At 42.2% G+C, this 19,476-nt stretch overlaps 1 protein-coding gene across 3 annotated transcripts in view; it reads left to right on the top strand.

The window, feature by feature from the left end:
- The window catches only part of myo1b (myosin IB), a 63,286-nt gene extending 45,001 nt beyond the window's left edge, over positions 1-18,285 (top strand). Inside the window, exons 14-32 of one of the 3 annotated variants that reach the window (XM_044014088.1) lie at positions 921-1,025; positions 2,421-2,483; positions 2,591-2,791; positions 2,887-3,113; positions 3,603-3,803; positions 4,746-4,839; positions 5,581-5,730; positions 5,835-5,903; positions 5,989-6,075; positions 6,455-6,541; positions 7,488-7,574; positions 8,676-8,762; positions 9,974-10,048; positions 10,176-10,310; positions 11,694-11,800; positions 11,911-12,043; positions 13,215-13,367; positions 15,824-15,954; positions 16,056-18,285. In XM_044014088.1, the coding sequence (XP_043870023.1) occupies positions 921-1,025; positions 2,421-2,483; positions 2,591-2,791; positions 2,887-3,113; positions 3,603-3,803; positions 4,746-4,839; positions 5,581-5,730; positions 5,835-5,903; positions 5,989-6,075; positions 6,455-6,541; positions 7,488-7,574; positions 8,676-8,762; positions 9,974-10,048; positions 10,176-10,310; positions 11,694-11,800; positions 11,911-12,043; positions 13,215-13,367; positions 15,824-15,954; positions 16,056-16,188 (2,325 nt within the window). In that variant the 3' untranslated portion in view covers positions 16,189-18,285. The remainder of the gene's footprint in view (positions 1-920; positions 1,026-2,420; positions 2,484-2,590; positions 2,792-2,886; positions 3,114-3,602; positions 3,804-4,745; positions 4,840-5,580; positions 5,731-5,834; positions 5,904-5,988; positions 6,076-6,454; positions 6,542-7,487; positions 7,575-8,675; positions 8,763-9,973; positions 10,049-10,175; positions 10,311-11,693; positions 11,801-11,910; positions 12,044-13,214; positions 13,368-15,823; positions 15,955-16,055) is intronic. The other 2 variants (XM_044014097.1, XM_044014104.1) reach the window with 2 other exon arrangements.
- Positions 18,286-19,476: the final 1,191 nt, after the last annotated feature.

Genomic DNA, 19,476 nt, shown 5'->3' with positions numbered 1-19,476 from the left:
GGAAAGTAAAGAATTACCTCAGACAAGCCCATTGAGTTAAAACTCTTTAAAGATGATTTCTTATAAACAGCTTGTCATAAAATAAGAGATTTGCTGCTGAAATGTTTTAGTGTAACGGTAGAAATTATATTTCAGCCTGGTGTCTGCTGCCACTTGGGTGTAAACATGCTAATAGAGTGTGTGTGTGTGTGTGTGTGTGTGTGTGTGTGTGTATTGGGTGAAGATGACCTTTTGGTTTCTCAGTAAAGGGAAATGGAACTCCTCACATTAATAACCGTTCTCATTGTTATTATGTGTCCCATTATCCTGGTTGCTGAGAAACCTTGCCGTGTCCTTCACTCTCAAATTTAACATGCTGCTCTAACCACCGCTGTGTCCTCTGCACCTAACCCACACAATAAAAACCATCTGCCAAGACGCACGGCGAACTGTTCAGTGGTCATAATTGACAACAGTAGTAATTTAAAAGAAATCCGGGAAGTCAAATTGTTAAGGCTTTTGAATGATTAACACTCCATCAATGTTTAATGACAATTTACAGCACCTGTTTTGATAAGGTTTTGCCATAAAGTGCAGTTACTGGTATTGGTTGTTTAGCAGCAAATCAGCGAGCAGAAGAAGAGGGGTAGATTTATATGTGGGGATAGTCCTGGTCCATTTTCTCATAGTTTAATTTGAAAATGTTTTTGTTTTTCTATTAAATTTCATCTAAAAATGAATCTAAACACTTGGGAACCGAGTTATTATCCTCATCATTAACCGATTGAAACGTGACATGCTCAGAGTTAACAGGACCGTTTAATTTCCACAAATTGACCATTGTTTAATTAATACAGTAATTAAAAGTAAAAGGAACCCGGGGCACCTTCAGGATTCAACATGTCAAACTAATCACCGTTTACCTGTTGCTGCTTTGACAGGACAACAGCTTCGAGCAGTTTATCATCAACTACTGCAACGAGAAGCTGCAGCAGATCTTCATCGAGCTGACCCTGCGCGAGGAGCAGGAGGAATATATCCGAGAGGTAAAACTGTAAACACATTCAGATATATACCACCAGCACATGCGTGCATGTAATCCCTGTGGGGAGTCGACACTTGGATAAATGACCCATCAAGCCCAGCCTGTGGCCCTGGTAGCCCTCTCTCACCTACAGCTCTACATCTACATTACTCTATATGTCAGCAGACTATTCGTTTGTTTGTCCCCCAGCAACGTGGCAACCGGGTCGTATCACTCATCCCCGGAATTTCTTGTGCCACGTTGGCTAAATCTACGCTCTTGACCCTAATGCATCATTTCTACTTAACTTATGTCTCTGTCGTCCGTCACCCTCTCAGTTTACCCCCGAACCCCCCCCTCTGTGGAGACTCTCTGGGAAGGAAGTGATCCCTCACTCCAGTGAGAGTAAACACTCCCCCTATGTGGGCCTTTAAGCTCAGTTTGTTTTCAAAGCTCTACGGATGTGAGCACTGCATTGCTGACCCCCCTCCCCCCCAAAAAATAACACACACACACACACATACTCCTTCCCCACCAACACCACTGCCGATGATACTCCACTTCTGGGCTCTGTCCAGTATACTGCATGGGAAAATACCACAGGGCTGGAAAAACCAGGGGGGAGGTCCACCAATCAGGACTATAACCAGGCACCCATCATGTTAAGTCACACCCTCTTTGCTCCCTCCCCCTCAAAATATCTGTCACATTGCTTACATCAACCTAAGCTATGTTCCCAACCCATTAGGAGCTGTGAATTAGATGCTGGCACAGGACAAGATGGAAAAAATGTTTGGCTTTGTGTTCAAGCAGAAGACCTTCTCTTCTGCTTGAGTAAAGGTCTAGAATCTACTATCATACCAGCAACACTAATGACTATAATGACTCATTAGCATTTAGGCCCCCCCCCCACCCCGCTACACAATGTGTTCCCTTTATCTCAACAAACTCTCCCTTAAGTGCTACAGTATGTTGCCACATGAGGCTAAAACGTTGAGTAAAATCAGTAAGAGACACATTGAAGATGCATGGAGTGCAACTCTCCTCAGTTGTTAGATCATCGCCAAAGCCCCTAACTCTCTTTTTTCAAAGAATCTCACGAAAATCCTACCCTTACCTCTTCTGTTTTTTTGTTTCTATTCACTTCTTTTTACCCACCTTCAGAGCAGAAATACAGAAAAGCTACCCCTTTAGCTTCAGCGTTACAAAATCTATACCTGTGGAGAAAATACAGTACTATACTATGTGCTGTATTCTCTTACATCCAGTACCTGTTGAATTGTGCAAAGTTCTATGTTTTGTAGAGACTACAGTTCACAGTGTTCCTTTCGTTAACCACACAAGAGGTTTCTTCTCAAAGGTACTAGTAAAAAACAAAAAAACTATTATACGTTTGACCGTCATGTCATTGTTACAGGACATCGAGTGGACTAATATTGAGTATTTCAACAACGCTATCATCTGCGACCTCATTGAAAATGTAAGTCACACATTTTATGACACGCGACTAAGCAATAACTCAACGTTTTTGTCATTTAGCATTTTTGAACTCACACTTGTCTTGTTTACCAAACTTGTGACGGCCAGAACCAAAATGGCATCTTGGCCATGTTGGATGAGGAGTGCCTGAGGCCTGGGACGGTCACAGATGAGACGTTCCTGGACAAACTGAACACTATCTGTGCCGAGCACCAGCACTTTGAGAGTCGCCTTAGCAAGAATTCCAAGTTTCTCACAGACCACAGTCTGCCGCACAATTGTTTCCGGATCCAGCACTATGCCGGCAAGGTACTATAAAGTAGATCAAACCTGTAAGGTGTGTGTTGATGTGCTTTTGTAGAAAACACTGGAGATTTAAAATTTTTTCTTTTTTTTTTATCAAGGTGCTGTACCGCGCTGAAGGATTTGTGGACAAGAATAACGACCTCTTATACCGAGACCTCTCGCAGGCCATGTACAAGGCTAACCAAAGCCTCATCAAACAGCTGTTCCCTGAAGGTAACCCTGCCAAAGTCAACCTGAAGAGACCACCGACTGCTGGATTCCAGTTCAAAGCGTCGGTGGGCACACTGATGAGGAACCTGCAGACGAAGAACCCAAACTACATCCGGTAAAATCCCTGTACTTTATATCTCGGACTATGATTTGCTTGTGTACTGTTAGTAGTATTGACATAATTATCACCTCTGATAATAGCTAAATAGCACACCAGGCCACCATTTCTATGTACCTGGCTAGTAGGCAGACACACACTCTTACTGATGATAACATGGCAGCTGCCAGTGACGGAGGGTAAAGCAGATTAAGACCACTTAACAAAAGGCTCACCAAATAAAGATCTCAGCCACCTTAGGTCTACAATATCTTAAGCATATGTTTGCCAATTTTTCTTTCTGTTGGACAGACTTTGTTTCCATGGAAACACACTTTGTGTCATCGTTCGTAATATGTCAATACCTCATACGGTCTCAGTTCAGAAGACGGAACTATCCTTTGAAAAACATTTTGAATATAATCTGCTAATGTCACTGTCACACACTCACGTAAACCGCTGCTTGTAATGCTAAAAAGCTGTCAACTTGTGGCCTTGCCTCCGCAGCTGCATCAAACCCAATGACAAGAAGGCGTCCCACATCTTCACCGAGTCTCTGGTGCGTCATCAGGTGCGCTACCTGGGCCTGATGGAGAACGTCCGCGTGCGGAGAGCAGGCTATGCCTTCCGCCAGCCGTACGAGCCCTGCCTAGAACGCTACAAAATGCTCTGCAAGCGAACTTGGCCCCATTGGAGAGGACCGACCAGGTAATGGTTGTATTTGTTTGTGAGGCAGTGGCTAATAGTGGGGGGACTAAAGAAAAGGGGCGTGTTGCTGGATGATTGCCAGAATAAATCCCTCCAAGGTTTGTGTGAGGAGTGAAAACACTCCAAGACTCCTTTTTAAATGAGGAACTGAACAGACTTCTCCCACTGGACTGACTGTGACCCGCTGTAATGGATTGTAGTTAAGCGTGGTCAGCTGCCAGGTGTGTGTGTGTGGAAAAGGCCTCAAATGACTTTCCCTGGATAAACATAGGATCAAAGTGGGAAATAATACTGTAAGGTGAAATTAAAACACTTAAACCCAGCAGAATTGTTCTCTAAGCCTCTTTACTTGAAGCACTTTAAAGGATGTTTACATCCTAAAATGAAAAGTGAGGTTCTTAATGACTGGTGATTATTTGCCTTTATGATTACAGTCCTTAACTGTGGCATATGCACTTCATTTGTAGAAGGACCTAGTGTAACAACAAGTCTTGTCGCATACCAGTCGCTGCCTGCTGGGAAGAAGTGAACCGTTCCCTCTCTGAACCACATGTCGAGACATTTTAATCTTATCTGTCTCCTTCATTCCGTACCCGCCAGTGTTGCATGTTTTCATCCACTGTGCTGGCAAAAGCACTGATTCCAATCTGCTCTGCCACACATCAGTACCTTGTTGTGCAGCTATCCCTTAGTGCTTTGTCTGGTTTTCTTATTTCCTTCTTCCTTCCTTCCTTCCTTCCATTTTGCCTGTGGGTGATTTTTCTTCTTCTTTTTATCCCTCCTGTAATCATTTATTCTCCCTCAGACTCTAGCATTTATACTTCTTTTTTCTTTGTGGTGTCCAAAACATCTCAATGTTTCTTTACTCTTCTGCTCACGGTGTTTATGTTGAACACAGGTTAGCTTTTACATGACCCTTCTGACTCATCTGGCTTTCTGTAGGGAAGGAGTGGAGGTCTTGATGTCTGGCCTTCCGGTTCCAACAGAAGAGTTCTCCTACGGCCGCTCCAAGATCTTCATCAGAAACCCAAGAACGGTAGAAAACATGCGTTGATTCCGCTTCGACTTGTTGTGTTTGCTCTGTAGGTGAAACAGTTCGGATGTCTTAAAGGTTGATTCCAGTGTGCTCGGCTGCCCTGTTTTCTCACAGTAAAATGTTTGGAAAGCAGGGTGGGCTGCACTTGAAGCCCCCACTTTGGCAATTAGCATGCAACCACCATGCTGAAAACACATGGTTTCACTTAGCCACCCCATCTAACATGGGAAACAAGCGTCTTTACTGAGCGCTTGCAGGCTCCTTAACTCTTTGAGCCTGCAGCGTTTGCATGGACTTTTCTTCCCTACCCAGCAAAAGACCAAACAAAGCTTGGAATAACATGATCTCATAATGATGGAATTTTCTTTTTCTGTAATCGCTCTTTCTATCTGGTCCAGTTATCTCCGTTATACATCTACAGCTGGGAAATCACTTGAAAATAGTCTAGTCCAGCAGATTTTGATCAAAGTTTCCAGATAGCATTTTTTTTTTTAGCCACACCTCAAGCTTCTAAATAAATTATTCTTGGAAAACACAGAATGAGACCGTAAAACGTCGTGCTAATGTCACTGATAAGTTGATTCACTTTATTGTGCTGCTGTAAACCTGTGGAAAGACTGTACTTTGTTCTTGATGTCCGTGAATCAGAACTGGCTTTGGCATGAAATGCTTTTTTTATTGAATTCACAAGAACAAGAGGAAACAATATTGTGATGACACCTGCCGTCTTTCTCTCTATAGCTCTTCTTCCTGGAGGAAAGGAGGAGGCAATGCCTGCAAGACCTGGCCACTCTCATTCAGAAGATCTACCGTGGCTGGAAGTGCCGCACCCACTTCCTGCTGCTGAAAAAGAGTCAGATTGTGGTGGCAGCGTGGTACCGCCGATATGCGGTGAGGCTCCTGGAGCGTTTCCCTTTTCCTCCACATCCACACAAGGAAATATAAGCGCGCGGGCAACTGCCGAGTGTTAATTCTTTTCATATTCCATCACGCAGCAACAAAAGAAGTACCAGAAGATCAAGAGTGCCACCACTGTGGTGCAGTCGTACACCAGAGGATGGCAGGTGTGCATTCTCGTTTGTGTTTTAAAGAAACGTAGCAAAGCTGAAATGATTACAGAAACAAAAATGTTATTTCCATTTCCGTCAGGCCCGCAAACTTCTCAGAGAGCTGAAATATCAGAAGAGATGTGAAGAGGCAGTGACCACCATCGCAGCCTACTGGCACGGCACCCAGGTACTGATGCACAAAAGTGCAGAGCGTTAGATCTTTACCTCGACAAACACTGGGTTTAATACAGACTTTTCTTTAGTGTTGAAAGAGACTGCTCTGGACGACTTCACAGTATTGCCTTCATCCTCTGTAGTGTTCCTGCCTAATGGCCCACAGTTTTACAGAAACTCTGTTCTTGAACTACGTTCTCCTTGATATTTTTTGCCGCTGTTTCCTTTTAATCCTGCTTCTTTTTCCTGATCACACAAAGTGCAGCTTCTCTTTTTATTCCCCCATCCTCCTCCCGCCCTTCAAAACTCTTTCAACTGCCTTTTTCTCGATTCTTTTCCTCCTCACATCCTCCACCACCTTTCCTAACCAACGCCCCACCGCATCCCACCAGGCTCGGACGGAGCTCAGACGTCTAAAACAAGAAGTGCGGAATAAACACGCTGTGACAGTAATTTGGGCATACTGGCAGGGAACCAAGGTATTTCCACGCAGCTGTCGTGTGTTGTTGTCCAAACTGTCTTGTCACCCCTGGTCACTGCGTTCCGTCCCATCCCATTCCACCTCATTTTCACTTAATAGAGTAGCAGCCGCTCTGAGTGAAACCCAGTCCCGCTCCTCTCCAGTGGCCTGATTAATGTGCCCTATTGCTGTTTCTCCTTGTCTTGTAGCTGCTACGTCCAGGGTTGTCTTGATGTTTTGGTAATTCATTCATAGTATTACAAACACAACAGAAATCCAAATTGAATTTCTCTTTTTTTGAAGCAGTCATGCTGAGATACTGAAAAGTAGTATGTTTTTAAACGTGTCCCTCAGGTCAACCACCACACTCAGGGTTCTCACCCCATTTATTCCAGCTCATGCTTAGAAGCCTATTTTTAATAAACTGATATGCTGACAGCGAAACAGCAGGACACCGCTGCACACAATCTTCAAATGGTTTCCGTGCGATGACACATGCAAAGCCTCGGCAGATTTTGTAGTCTGCTGGCATCGCACTCTCCATTATCTTATCCTCTTTATTACACTTGCCAGTGTTATCACTTCACGTATCTTGGTTGTTGTTAATAATCGATACCTTTTTTCAAGGTCCTAGCCAAGATCTTGATGACTCATTACAGATAACGACGATTCCGTCTTGTACGTGAACTTTGTCTTCGCTAACGTGACTGCGTCTTATTGGTCGGCCCGCAGATAACGCGGCCCGTTCCCTGACCGCAGTCGGTCACACAGATGTTTGTTGTTTCCCGCATGTTGTCGCTGACTGCTCATTTCCCCCCCCCATCTCTTGGCATTATTCTGTTGTCTTTTTCGTCAGTGTTTCACGCCGACTCGTTACTCGTTACCTCTCCCTGAGACAATTAAAAGTTATGTGAGTGTCACGAATGAAATTAACCTCCTCCGCAACTGCCACCGCTTTCCATCAGGCCCGGAGAGAACTGCATCAGCTGAAGGAGGAGGCGAGGAATAAACATGCCGTGTCGGTCATTTGGGCCGGCTGGCAGGGCACCAAGGTATTTGGGAAGCCATGTCGATTTGACTTTGCCGTGATTTGCCGCCGCAGTAGAATCCCGAACCCCCTAAAAAAAAAAACTTTAACATATGCAGCAGTCTGCTTAACCCATTCAAAACATTTCATTCACATATTGACCATCTAATGCGGGAGTGAAAAATGTATGTATTCATTTGGGACTAACTATTAACCAGGGCTGGGTATTGAACTTCACTACTTTTGTGGTATCAGACTTCCTCTGTATCACCTCATAGCAATTTTTCTTTTTTTTTTTTATCAAATTATGGCACCTAAGGCAGTAATCTCATCAGCGTCCATGAGCCAATAAGCGTGTAGATTGCTGTCTTGCCATGATGTAATAGTAACCATGACTGGGTTGTCAGATGGAGCTCATTTCCCCAAAGGAGAAGAGAAAGGCGGGGCTTAACACGTGTGTGTGTGTGTGAGGCAATGTTTGAATATGAATTTACCATAATGTGTCATGTATTTTTTGTTGAAACAGATTCAATAGAATTGGTATGGAATAAGTATCATTCAGGAATCGGTATCAAACACTTTTTAACCAATACCCAGCCCTTCACATAACACTAACATGGGCAACCCCATCCCATGGAAGATATAGCTACACACACACACACACACACAGTCACTGCATGCCTGCGCCTCCTGCATGCCTTCACTCTTACAGTGTGTAGCTGCTGCATGTTTACGCTCTGCATTGTTTGTCGTCTTAGATAAGAACTGTTTGGACTCTTTGACGTGACCGCTGCTGCCCCAGTTGTGACTTTTGCTCTCCGTCTTTTTTTTAAACTCACCAAGTTCCACTAAAATAAAGCCCCAACTTTGTTTCCCTTGCAGACTTTCCACAGATAAAAAGCTCATGTGGCCTTCAGTGTCATATTCGCTTCTGGAGGTCGGAGCAGAAGAGCTGTACTCGTACAGTCTCTTAATGGTCACACACACAGGGCTTGTGTGCAGTGTGTGTGTGTGTGTATTTAATGTTTGCTGACCTGAGGCAAAACGATGTCTCCCTCTTCTTCCTCTCATCGACTCTTGCTTTATTTGTTCCCGCTCTTTCTCTTCCCGCCCACCTCCCGAACAGGCTCGCAGGGAGCTGAGGAGACTGAAGGAGGAGGCCCGGCGTAAGCATGCTGTCGCTGTGATTTGGGCCTACTGGCAGGGACTCAAGGTACCTACCAGCCCCACGGCACAGCCCATCACCAAGTCTCCCACCTACTCATCACTCCTGACCCAACTCCCTCCTCATCCCTCTCATCCTCCTCATCCTCCTCATCTCTGTCCTCTGCGTTTGTCTTCAGAGAGTCAGTCTCTGCCTAGAGTTGTGGACTCACTCCATCCATTATCCTCACATTGATCCCAAAGTGTTGGCAACTTCTTATACAAAGAACCATGGGGTTAAGGATACGGGAACAGGAATAATTAACTGGCTAATATGTGTGAATCACTGAATAGTTTAGGTACAGTAGCTCCACAGTGTAGGACTTTCCAACCTGGTTTTCTTCCACTTACAAACAATCATACATACAAACCAAAATTGAACTTATCCAGTAAATGTATCTCAGTGGTTTCATGGTCATGCAGAATTCTCTTTTGTCAGTTTTATTTGCAAAGGTTCTAAGGTTATAATGGATTTGAATAGTGATTTTTTTTGTTTTTCGTATTTTTTTTTTTAGAGAGAGAGAGAGAGAGGTTTAAATCACTGGGAAAAATCTGTTTTGAAAAAGTGAAACCGTGCCCTAGTTTCTCAAAATAATCCACAGCCCTCGCAGCACTTTTCACTGGAACAGTTTCTTTGGTAGGAAATAGCAAAGATGTGACGAGTTAACTTTGGGTTTTTAATGTTGAAAATTTAAACCAACAGAGCCTGACAAACGTGGCAGATGCCGTCTTTCTTGTCTGTGTCTCTCTCTCTGTCTGCTTCCTCTGTTTATGTCAAACTAACCCCACATAACCCAGCAGTGTTCTTCTAACAGTCTTCCTTTGTCTGTAGGTATGTGTCCTAAGTTTTTGGTGATAATCTGTTGTCGGCTCAGTTTGGTGTGAGCGCCGTCGTCCGTCACTGTTGCCGTGTTAACACCTTCATCGTGTAAACTGATCATTTTGCACCTCGCAGTGCACCTGTTTACAACTCAATTTGTGCAATTAAGGTCAGCATGAAGGTCTTTCTCATAACCATCTTTGACTTTTCAGTAATTACATTGTGGCTAATTCCAGCAGCTCTAAATTTAATTTGTCTGTTTCAGTTGGTCATTCATCACTTTCCAAAGGTGTTGTTTGTGCGTTTGGTGTTGTTTTCTTTGTCTTTCCTGCCCTCACATAAGACAAATGGGTGGAGATGGGTAACTGTAGCGTCTAAGTTTGGTTTGTTTGCTGTGACAGATCCGCAGAGAGTACAGGAAGTTCTTCAGGGCAAATGCAGGCAAGAAGATCTATGACTTCACCGTCCAGAGGATTGTACGTATGGCTTGGAATGGCTTTTGTTTTTAGCAAAGATTATTTGGATTTAACGAATGCGTTTTTGTGGATATCAAAGTGCCTCGTTTTTCCCCTCACAGTTTTCATGTGTCTTCCATTTATCCAGATGCAAAAGTACTTCCTGGGCCTGAAGAGAACCTTACCTTCCATGTCACCCATAGACAAGAACTGGCCCGCACGGCCTTATCTCTTCCTGGATGGAGTCCACACAGAGCTTAGGAGAATCTTCCATCTCTGGAGGGTCAGTCTCATCATTTCTTTCTCCTTCAACCCGGTCGGAACAAGGGCCTTTGCATGTTCTCCGTGTGTGTGTGTGTGTGTGTGTGTGTGGGTTTTCTCCGGGTTCAACGGTTTCCTCCCACAGTCCAAATTGCAAATTGGACACTCATTTGGAGTTTAAAGTGGTAGAAGGTAGATGGATGGATACTGGAAAACAGAGAAATACATTCCACGTTCCGGCTGTCCAATCCCAGACGAGGTTCACCAGCATATCATATATTTGTGACGTCAGCTTTTCAGTACTGTAACGGTTACTACGCCAGATATTGATAGTAAAAGTTATCTTGGAAAAAGGGTCAGAAGCACTCACTTTTTTTTTTTTGGTGATTCTACAGCCATAAAATCCAAATAAAACCAGATGGCCTGAATATCACAATGGTCAAAGAAAGAGAGTTAAAGAAATATTGTGTCTAATTTGTGTACAAATTTTGAGAATAAATTAGAAGTGTGAAAATATGATGGGACAACCAACTGACAAGACGTGTCATGTGGATTGGTAACATCGGGGTCAGGAGGATTCATTATCTGGTATGGATCCTGTGCTGCTGTAGTTGACAGGCATATGAACAGTTCTTGGAAAAGCCTTCACAGAGAGCAGATGGTTAAATGTGGGACGTTTTTTCGACACTGCTCTGGTGGACAATCCGGCAACCGGCACACTGACTGTACGCTCCGCCATGGCTAATCACATCGGTTGGGAATTGTGACATTTGACACAATTTGACATGTTATTGTGAGCAGCCCAATGCCCGCCTGTCCAAAAATCATGTCGGAGTCTAATGCGCCACTCCTGTCAGGTGGATGGATGATGGTGGCAAAGGGGAAAAATGCTGACTAGTGTGGATTTTTACAGGTTTGTGAATATAATTTGTGAGGGTAAAAGTTTTTTTTAGAAGCAGTGAGTGCAGGCATTGGGTCAAAAACAGTGTTTCCTAAACTTTTTGTATGGGAGGGGACAAACTACCGTGACTTAATTCACAATTGTCATTATTTTTAAACGGGTAACTGGGATATTATGTTTGATAAATCAATCACAGCGTTCCATAAACCCATAAATCTTAAGTAAAAGACAGGAATAAGTTGGCAAAAATCCCCTGTTGCCCATTTGTGGGTCCCAACCCTGTCTCTGGGAATTACTGGTTCGCAATATTGAAGATTCCTTATTGTCTTATAACAATGCGACATCATTGCCGGTAATTAAATTCCGAGTCCGTCTCAACTTTGCATAAGAATAGAAACATTTAAGTGTTACAAGACCAAGTAGGAGGATTTAACTTTTTGTTGCATTATAAACGATACGCTAAGCAACGAGAGTCCCTCTCTCCTCTTGTGTTTGTGTGTTTAGTGCAAGAAATACAGGAGTCGGTTCACGGAGGAGAAGAAGGTAGTGTATGAGGAGAAGCTGGAGGCAAGTGAGATCTTCAAGGATAAAAAGACTCTCTACCCAAGCAGGTACCTGACATTCACTTCAGCAGAGAGCTGCTCATTTCATGGTCCAATAAAAACATTTTTACTTTGTAGTCGATGAGTAGATTAGCGAGTCTGTAATTCCTTTGTTTCAGTGTGAGTCAGCCCTTCAGAGGAGACTACCTGGAGATCAGCAAGAACCCCAAGTACCAGAAACTCAACAGTGCCATGGAGGAGAAGGTCCTGCTGGCTGACGTGGTTAACAAGATCAACAGAGCTAATGGCAAGGTGAGGACACGTACCACCCGCTAGTGACATCGCCCATGAGAATCTGAATTTTGGCCAGAAAGTCCGGAAATTCACAGGCGTTACTTTTAACCAGGCACATACTGAACGATACCAGCTGTCAATCACACTGGTGTCCACTCATTATTGTCTATTTTCTCTAAATGGGAACATATGCTATAGAGGAAGAGGGAAAAAATAAGGAGAAAGTGCACATTAAAGGTAATGGGCAGATCAGATCAATAACACTTTAAAACTTTGAAACTATTCTAGGAGGCATAATATGTGTCATGCTGTTGTTATGATGTATTAATAGAAATAAACGTAATGTGTCAGGCCTGGACACTGCACCACCAACAAAGGACACAAAAACAAACCCAAAAGTAAAAGTATCCCCCAACAAGGTGAGCATTAATAAACAATGACATGTGTCCTCGCTGCGCATGCAGGGATCCAACGACCAGTCCGCAAACATAACCCACAGTTAGTTTTGGAATCATTTATAGAGTTTGAGTGTGCCAGACGTCACCTGCACAGTGCTCCCTGTCTCTGGGCTCCGTGACGTGTTCTCCCTCCCTGTGTTTAATATATTACCATGCAAATAAAAGAAGAATTTCCTTTTGTTATCATATTAGGTTACAGATAATTTCAGTGTGTAGTGTTTTGAACGCGGGGGGAATATATTTTTCCCTAGTGGTTTATTTTCCTTGAGATCACATTACCAACAGAATGGTGCAGCTCAAGCGATCCTTACAACCTGAAACTAGTGATAGTAGATAGTAGTGATACACTTCCAGCAGTCGCCCCCTGGTGGACATATTCTTACTTATGGGTTGTCCTCAACTGGCTGGATAAGATGAACTTTTTTTTTTATTTAGCTCATGTAAGATGTGTAATTCCAAAATATAGATGCCCTTTTCCACTCCACTCACATTTAAAGCACAAAACCATGATATTTATTTCGATGTATGTTCCACCCAGCAACCTCGGCCGCCAGCAGCAGGAATCTGATGCGTTGACATGTCCGAACAAGTTTATTATGCTTCTTTTATCTTTTTTTTTTTGCTTTTCACGCGGTCCCAGTTTCAAGATCAAGAGAACTGATACACACACGTGTTGTGCATGTTACTGTAGTCTGACATTGTGGTGACTCATTGCTGCTCTGGTTTGGCAGGGAACGCCTCGTATCTTCCTGCTGACTAAGAAGAGGTTCATCCTGGCCGACCAGAAGACGGGCCAGCTGAAGGCCAGCGTCCCTCTGCCGGACGTCACTAGTGTGTCAGTGAGCACACAGAGCGACGGCTTCTTTGCTCTCAAACTCAAAGAGGTGAGGGGTGGAGAGTCTGTTGTGATGCAGAGCATAAAATCAGCAACGGTATTTTAGCTGAGTCGTCATGTGGGCTGTTTATTTCTTCTTTATAGGGGAAGAATCTTTGTTACACAGTTGGAGAATTAGCTCGACATGGCTAGCACAAAATGTCAAAGCTAATTTCAAATTTAACACGCAAAATTTGTTTGTTTTTCTTCATTTTAAATTGTGAATACACTATTTGAACACGCAGTAAACCGTAAATAACTGGAAAATGTTCTGGAAAAATGGATAGATTAAACACAATCATTTTCTGGGCCTTTTTATGGTTAAAATAAAAAAAGTCAAGGCAGACAATCTTTTTATTATTTTAGCTGAGTCGTCATGTGGGCTGTTTATTTCTTCTTTATAGGGGAAGAATCTTTGTTAGACAGTTGGAGAACTAGCTTGACTAGCACAAAATGTCAAAGCTAATGTGTGGTTATTACGGTAATTTCAGCATCTTTGTCACCAGAGAGGAGCGAGTTGGAAAAACAGCTGTACATAGTTTCCATTTTTTGGACTTTGAGACAAAAGCTCAAACAAATGTTATTTTAAATATGTTGTATACTGTTCAAATTTCAAATTTAACATACAAAAAGGTTTGTTTTTCTTCATTTTATATTGTTAATGCACTATTTGAACACGCAGTAGACTGTAAATAACTGCCAGATACTGAAAGTTGTTTTGGAGAAATGGGCAAAAACCACTTAGTCACAGGATAATTAAATTATTTAAATTTAAAATAACCAAAAAAAGAAAGATTATTTATTACACAGTTGAAGAATTAGCTTGACAAGGCTAGCACAAAATGTCAAAGCTAACGTGTGGTTATTACGGTCATGTCTTTGTAATAGCTTGATATGGCGCGCACAAATGGGATTTTAACAGTTTCTAAAAATGACAGTATAGGCAGATACTCCAGTCTGTGAGATCAGTTTCACTATCGGACACCAAAGAGTGCTATTGTGCCATCACTAGTCTTTACTTATAACTACAAGTGACACCGCTGCTCTCATCCAACTCTTGGCAAGAAATGTCAACATATTTTCACAATTTCATCAACATTGTTCAACTGTTTTCCTGTTAAATCCCACTGTAATTCTTCCCGTGAATGTAGTCGGCTTTGCAGGTGTGTGCTGTTGGTTTTTGAATATGTATGAGCGCTTAACAGAGGAGACTAGATTTTTACACACGGTGGAAGTGAGCCTGCAGTAATGCATTTTCCTCTAAATGAAATAGATTTACTCTCTTTGCCTGAGTGAAATTGTGCTGTTGCTTTAAGTGCTCATGGGAAATCTCTAGCTTCAGGAAATGCTGATTCAAACCGTTTTCTTTCTTCTTCTTTTTTCAGTAATTTAAGGTTGTTGTTTTTGTTTTATTGAATTGAGAAACACAAGTAAACATTTTACAAGGGTTAAGTTTTTCCTGTTAACCTGGCGTCTGGCTGACAGACCACACACACACACACACACAGGAACACAACACGCCCACACATGCAAAACACAAAATTATATATTTTGTATAAATTACATTGTATTGAGTTGCTGCAAAATAGAGACCAGATAGACAGACAAAGGATATAATACATGTACACATGTATTTTTATGTATTTATTAACCCTTTAACACAAGCACACTTTGCGTTAGTGTAATTACGTGACGTTTGTGCTGTTTCTGAAAGCTGAGAAGTTGCACGTCAAAGGTTATTACGGTAATTAAACCTGCGCTGTTGCAGGAAACCAGCGAATCAGTGTCTTTGTCACCGGAGAGGAGAGAGTTGGAAAAAACGCCTGTACATAGATTCCATTTTTTTTGGCCTGTTTTTTTGACACTGAACAAATGTTAATTTAAATATGTGTTTTACTGTTCAAATTTCCAATTTATTACGCAAATCTGGTGTGCATGTACAACTACAGTGTTTTTTTGTTTGTTCGTTTTTTTAATCAAACTTTTTTAAATTGTAAATATACTATTTTAACAATAACTGCCAGATATTGAAAGTTATTCTGGAAAAATTGGTAAAAGCGCTTAGTCACATTATGTTTTCTGGCCCTTTTATGGTTGAAATAAGCAAATAAAAAAAGTCAAGGCAGACTAATTGAGGTTTAGGTGTTAAAACTTGGAAATGTTTACATTACAGCAGCATGGTATCAATCATTATTTACCGTTCTAATATAAGTAGACAATAAAGCAGAGGTTAGATACAAAATAAACAAATATTAAAAAATATATAAAAAGAAGAAGTACATGTGCAAATAAGGACATACACGACAGCGATGCTGTACACATAACGGTGCTATTTGACATTTATTTATTCAGTTTTTCTATCTATGTACTGTACACCTTTTACGGTAGTAAAGTACATAGTACATGATGTGCCATGGACCAGTTTTTGATGCCTATGATTTGTGGATTCCTCTCTTTTTACATCAGGGCTCAGTGTCAGCTGTCAAGGGAGATTTCTTACTCAGCAGTGAGCACTTGATCGAGACCATCACCCAACTCCACCGCATCGGGGCCGCGGCTGGTGACAAAGAGCAGCTCAAAGTCGACATCTCAGACGAGTAAGGGAACAGAGTCCGGTCATTATGGGATGAGTGATGTGACACGTCGTCCGCCCGGACAGTGTCTAACGATGTGGTTTTAATGTCTCCGTGTGCGACAGGTTCGTGGTGCAGTTCAAGCACGACAAAGTATGTGTGAAGTTCATCCCGGGGTCTCCCAAGAATGGCAACGGCGTGTCCTGCAAGCGCAAGAACAACCGCCTGCTGGAGGTGTCGGTGCCCTTAACGGCATAGTGGAGACCCCTTACAGTTTGGGAGCAATTATACATAAAAAACACCACCCACTCCGCAAAGTCTGGTCTCATGAACCACCACAATCACCACCCCAGTGCCCACCCTGAGTCTAAAAATGACAGTGCAGTTATTTGGCATGTTGTGTTGTTGATTTTCCTTCAGTCTCTTCTTTTCAGATTTACTATGGCACCACTATAGCTGTAATCATGTGCCTCTTGTTTGGCAAAGAAAGCCTGTGTACAGGTTGCATGCCACAGAAAATTGGTAAAATGTTTCACTGGTGTATTTGTGGAACTGGAGTCAAGAGTTGAAGACGGGTGAGTAGAAAATCTTTGTGGAGCACGACGGAGACCAGCGGTGATCTTGATGGTGATTGTTCCGCCTGCTCGGTTATTCAGTCTTCAGATAAAAATGTTATTAGAGAGAAACTTGTGTGACAAGCTCCAGCCCCAACTGGCCTTAAGGCTTTAAGCGCGTTGCTTAAAATTTGCGACAAACTAGGAACTTTTGGGCTCGGCCTGTTTTTCAGAGTTAATTTCTCCGAATAAAACAAAAACTGCACTTGTTTTCACCTCAGCGTAACCAAAAGAGGACCTGAAAGTGAATTTGATTGTATGATGTTCTATTTTTATGTATTTTTCTCTGACTAAAAAAAAGAAGAAGAAAAAAGCACAGCGGCTCGTTGAGAATTCAAATGTAATTTTTTCCAGATTATTGTGAAACCACTTTTTGTATCTGTCATTCCGATGTGCCATTGGACAGGTCGCATGACTTGTCATATGTCAGTGTACAAATACAAACCCTACAGGTGACGAATGAGCCCACTTAATCACAGATATTGACAAATTTCAATGCCAAAAACAATTGAATATGGGGCCATAGCAACCTATCAGGGCCATCGATTTGATAGCACTGCACATGTGATGAATTTCAGTTCCCTAACAGCCGTGTATGAATGCAAAAATCATCTCACTTCATGTGGGAACACACCTGACAGTGGCAGTATAGACATTCCAGTGGAAAGTGAAACCCTTGATGCAGATGTATTTGTGTGCAATAAATAACATTCTTTTTCTCAGTTATTCTCTTCCAAACCGTAAGAACCCAAAGCAGTCGCCCTCACTGTACTATAGGCTGTACATATAGTTTCTTTAGGTTGTGGCCCCGGCATGAACAAAGGGGTTTCTTTAGTATCCTTATTTTTATTGCTGTGTTAGTGAAATGGCTGGTATATTTTTTTTTTGCCACTTCGGCTTGAGTTATTGTCGTGCTTTGGCCTTTCTCTCTCTAATGTATTTTCTTTTCAAGGTGAAAGACCAAATATCACGTTTTCACATGACCATGGATTCTTGATGTATCTTAAAGACATTGATCCGTCTCCACTTTTGCAACTGTCTAGTACGCTCGTATAAAAAAAAAAATTGGTACGCATATATTTACACACAAGCCAAATTTGATTATAAAAGAAACATGAGTGCTCTATATTCAGGTATGTTGACTATAATAATGTGTATTTTGGTGTACTGGTAATTGGGCATTGTACTATTGGTATACAAGTCAACCAGTTGTGTGTTTTTTTGTCTTTCTGGCAACGATGTAAGGGTATCTAACAACCAAATCTGGTCTAGTCTTTTTTTTTTTTAATCCAAACTATCTTGGTTTGTTTGTTTGTTTTCTGTATTTAATGCCACACACAACACAGGGAATTGAGGAATCAGTTGTTGATGACACGTGGGAAAGTTTGCGATAAATGGCCAGTTGCGACGTACGTATTTGTTGCCTGGCTCTGCTCCATTTCCGTGCAGTTTTGCTAAGGTGACCGCTTCCCTCCACCTCTCTCTCTCTCTCACTCACTCTCTTATGTTTTTTCGTACAATGGCTGCAACTGTAAAATGGTGTCTGCATTCTTGTGTGCCTAATGTTAACGCGTGCTGAAAGACACAGCGCGGGAAGGTTTCGGTAGAACTCGATGTAACGTTTGCAAGTAATCTCTTCTCTCTTTTCTTTTCTTTTCTTTTTTTTAATTTTAAATTAAATAAAAATCGGTGATAAATAAATAAAGAAAATAAATAAATAAATGTCATTCTGGGAATCTGTGACATTCTTTGGCTGTGTCTCCGTATGTCATCCTCCACGTCAGCCTGTGAAGGGCATTTAAGGGCTTAAAGGTGCCGTGTGTAAGATGTTTTGCTGAATGTGTGTTGGAGCCCCGTTGTGAGCGATCGTTATAACATGGTGGTCCAAAATGGTGGCCTCTGTAGGGCTGACCTCGCTCCTGTTGCGAATATAAAAGACTCAGTCTGCGGTTGTGGAAAGCCAACAGTTCACGCAACAACAAAAATGTAAGTATAATCCTTTTTATCTTTGAGTTCTGCTAAGTGAAAGTCATTTCACCTATGTTTTACACACCGGACCTTCAAAGCAGCATAATGACACGGTACAGTTTGCACAAAAACAGTCTTGCCGTGTAATCTACTGTGAAGGCAGACTATCAGATTATTAATTCTCCCGTTAATTTAAAGGGGCGCAGGTCGCCATTTATCTGCGTTATCAACAGGGTGTTGGCTAGTTCTTTTGGGTTAGTAGCACTGGGGCTGGACAGCCAAGCCTTGTAGTCAAAGCAGTTGGCCAGATGTTTTCCATCACATCTGGGGAGAGCTGTCCTGGGGTTAAATTCCGCGGCTTGGGGAAAGCTGCCGGCAACAGGTCTCCAGGGAGCAGCCCTCAGATTGAGGACTGAGTGGTAAAAATAGCATACCATTTTGGGCTACCCAGTACCCAGTTCCCACCGATCAGCAGGCTGGGAAAGGAAGGAGGAGTCAAAGTCTCCCTGTGGATATTCAACCCACAGTGGGAGTGCAAAGGGACTGTACATTGTACACTCTGTAAATCCTGTAGTGTACAATCAGTGAAGTGCATATGCAAAAATGTCCAGCACAACATAGGAAAACCAGAGTTCAGTAGTTTTACACACATCATAAACAAGGAATTGTTAATTCAAACATCTTTAAAAAAAATAAAAATAATCCCAACAACCTTGGTTGCGTGACTTAAACCGAGCCTTCAAAACACTTATTCCAGAGCGAACCACGCTGCCTCTAATAGTAGTCTTTGGTGACATCTTGTGGATTGCAGCTGACATTACAATTACACTGAAAAGAACACAAGGATGATGAGGGAAGATGCCAAACAGATTTTTGCTGATCCATAAAGGTCTGGTACAGTCAAAAAAAACCTTTACTTACATTTCTTCATAATGCATGCATTGTTAGAAGGTTATACATTTAT

This window comes from Solea senegalensis, linkage group LG2, assembly GCF_019176455.1.
Source record: "Solea senegalensis isolate Sse05_10M linkage group LG2, IFAPA_SoseM_1, whole genome shotgun sequence".
In the NCBI taxonomy this organism is placed as follows: Eukaryota; Metazoa; Chordata; class Actinopteri; order Pleuronectiformes; family Soleidae; genus Solea; species Solea senegalensis.
Note: the sequence above shows the minus strand (reverse complement) of the source record. Positions and strands in the feature narration are given on the sequence as shown.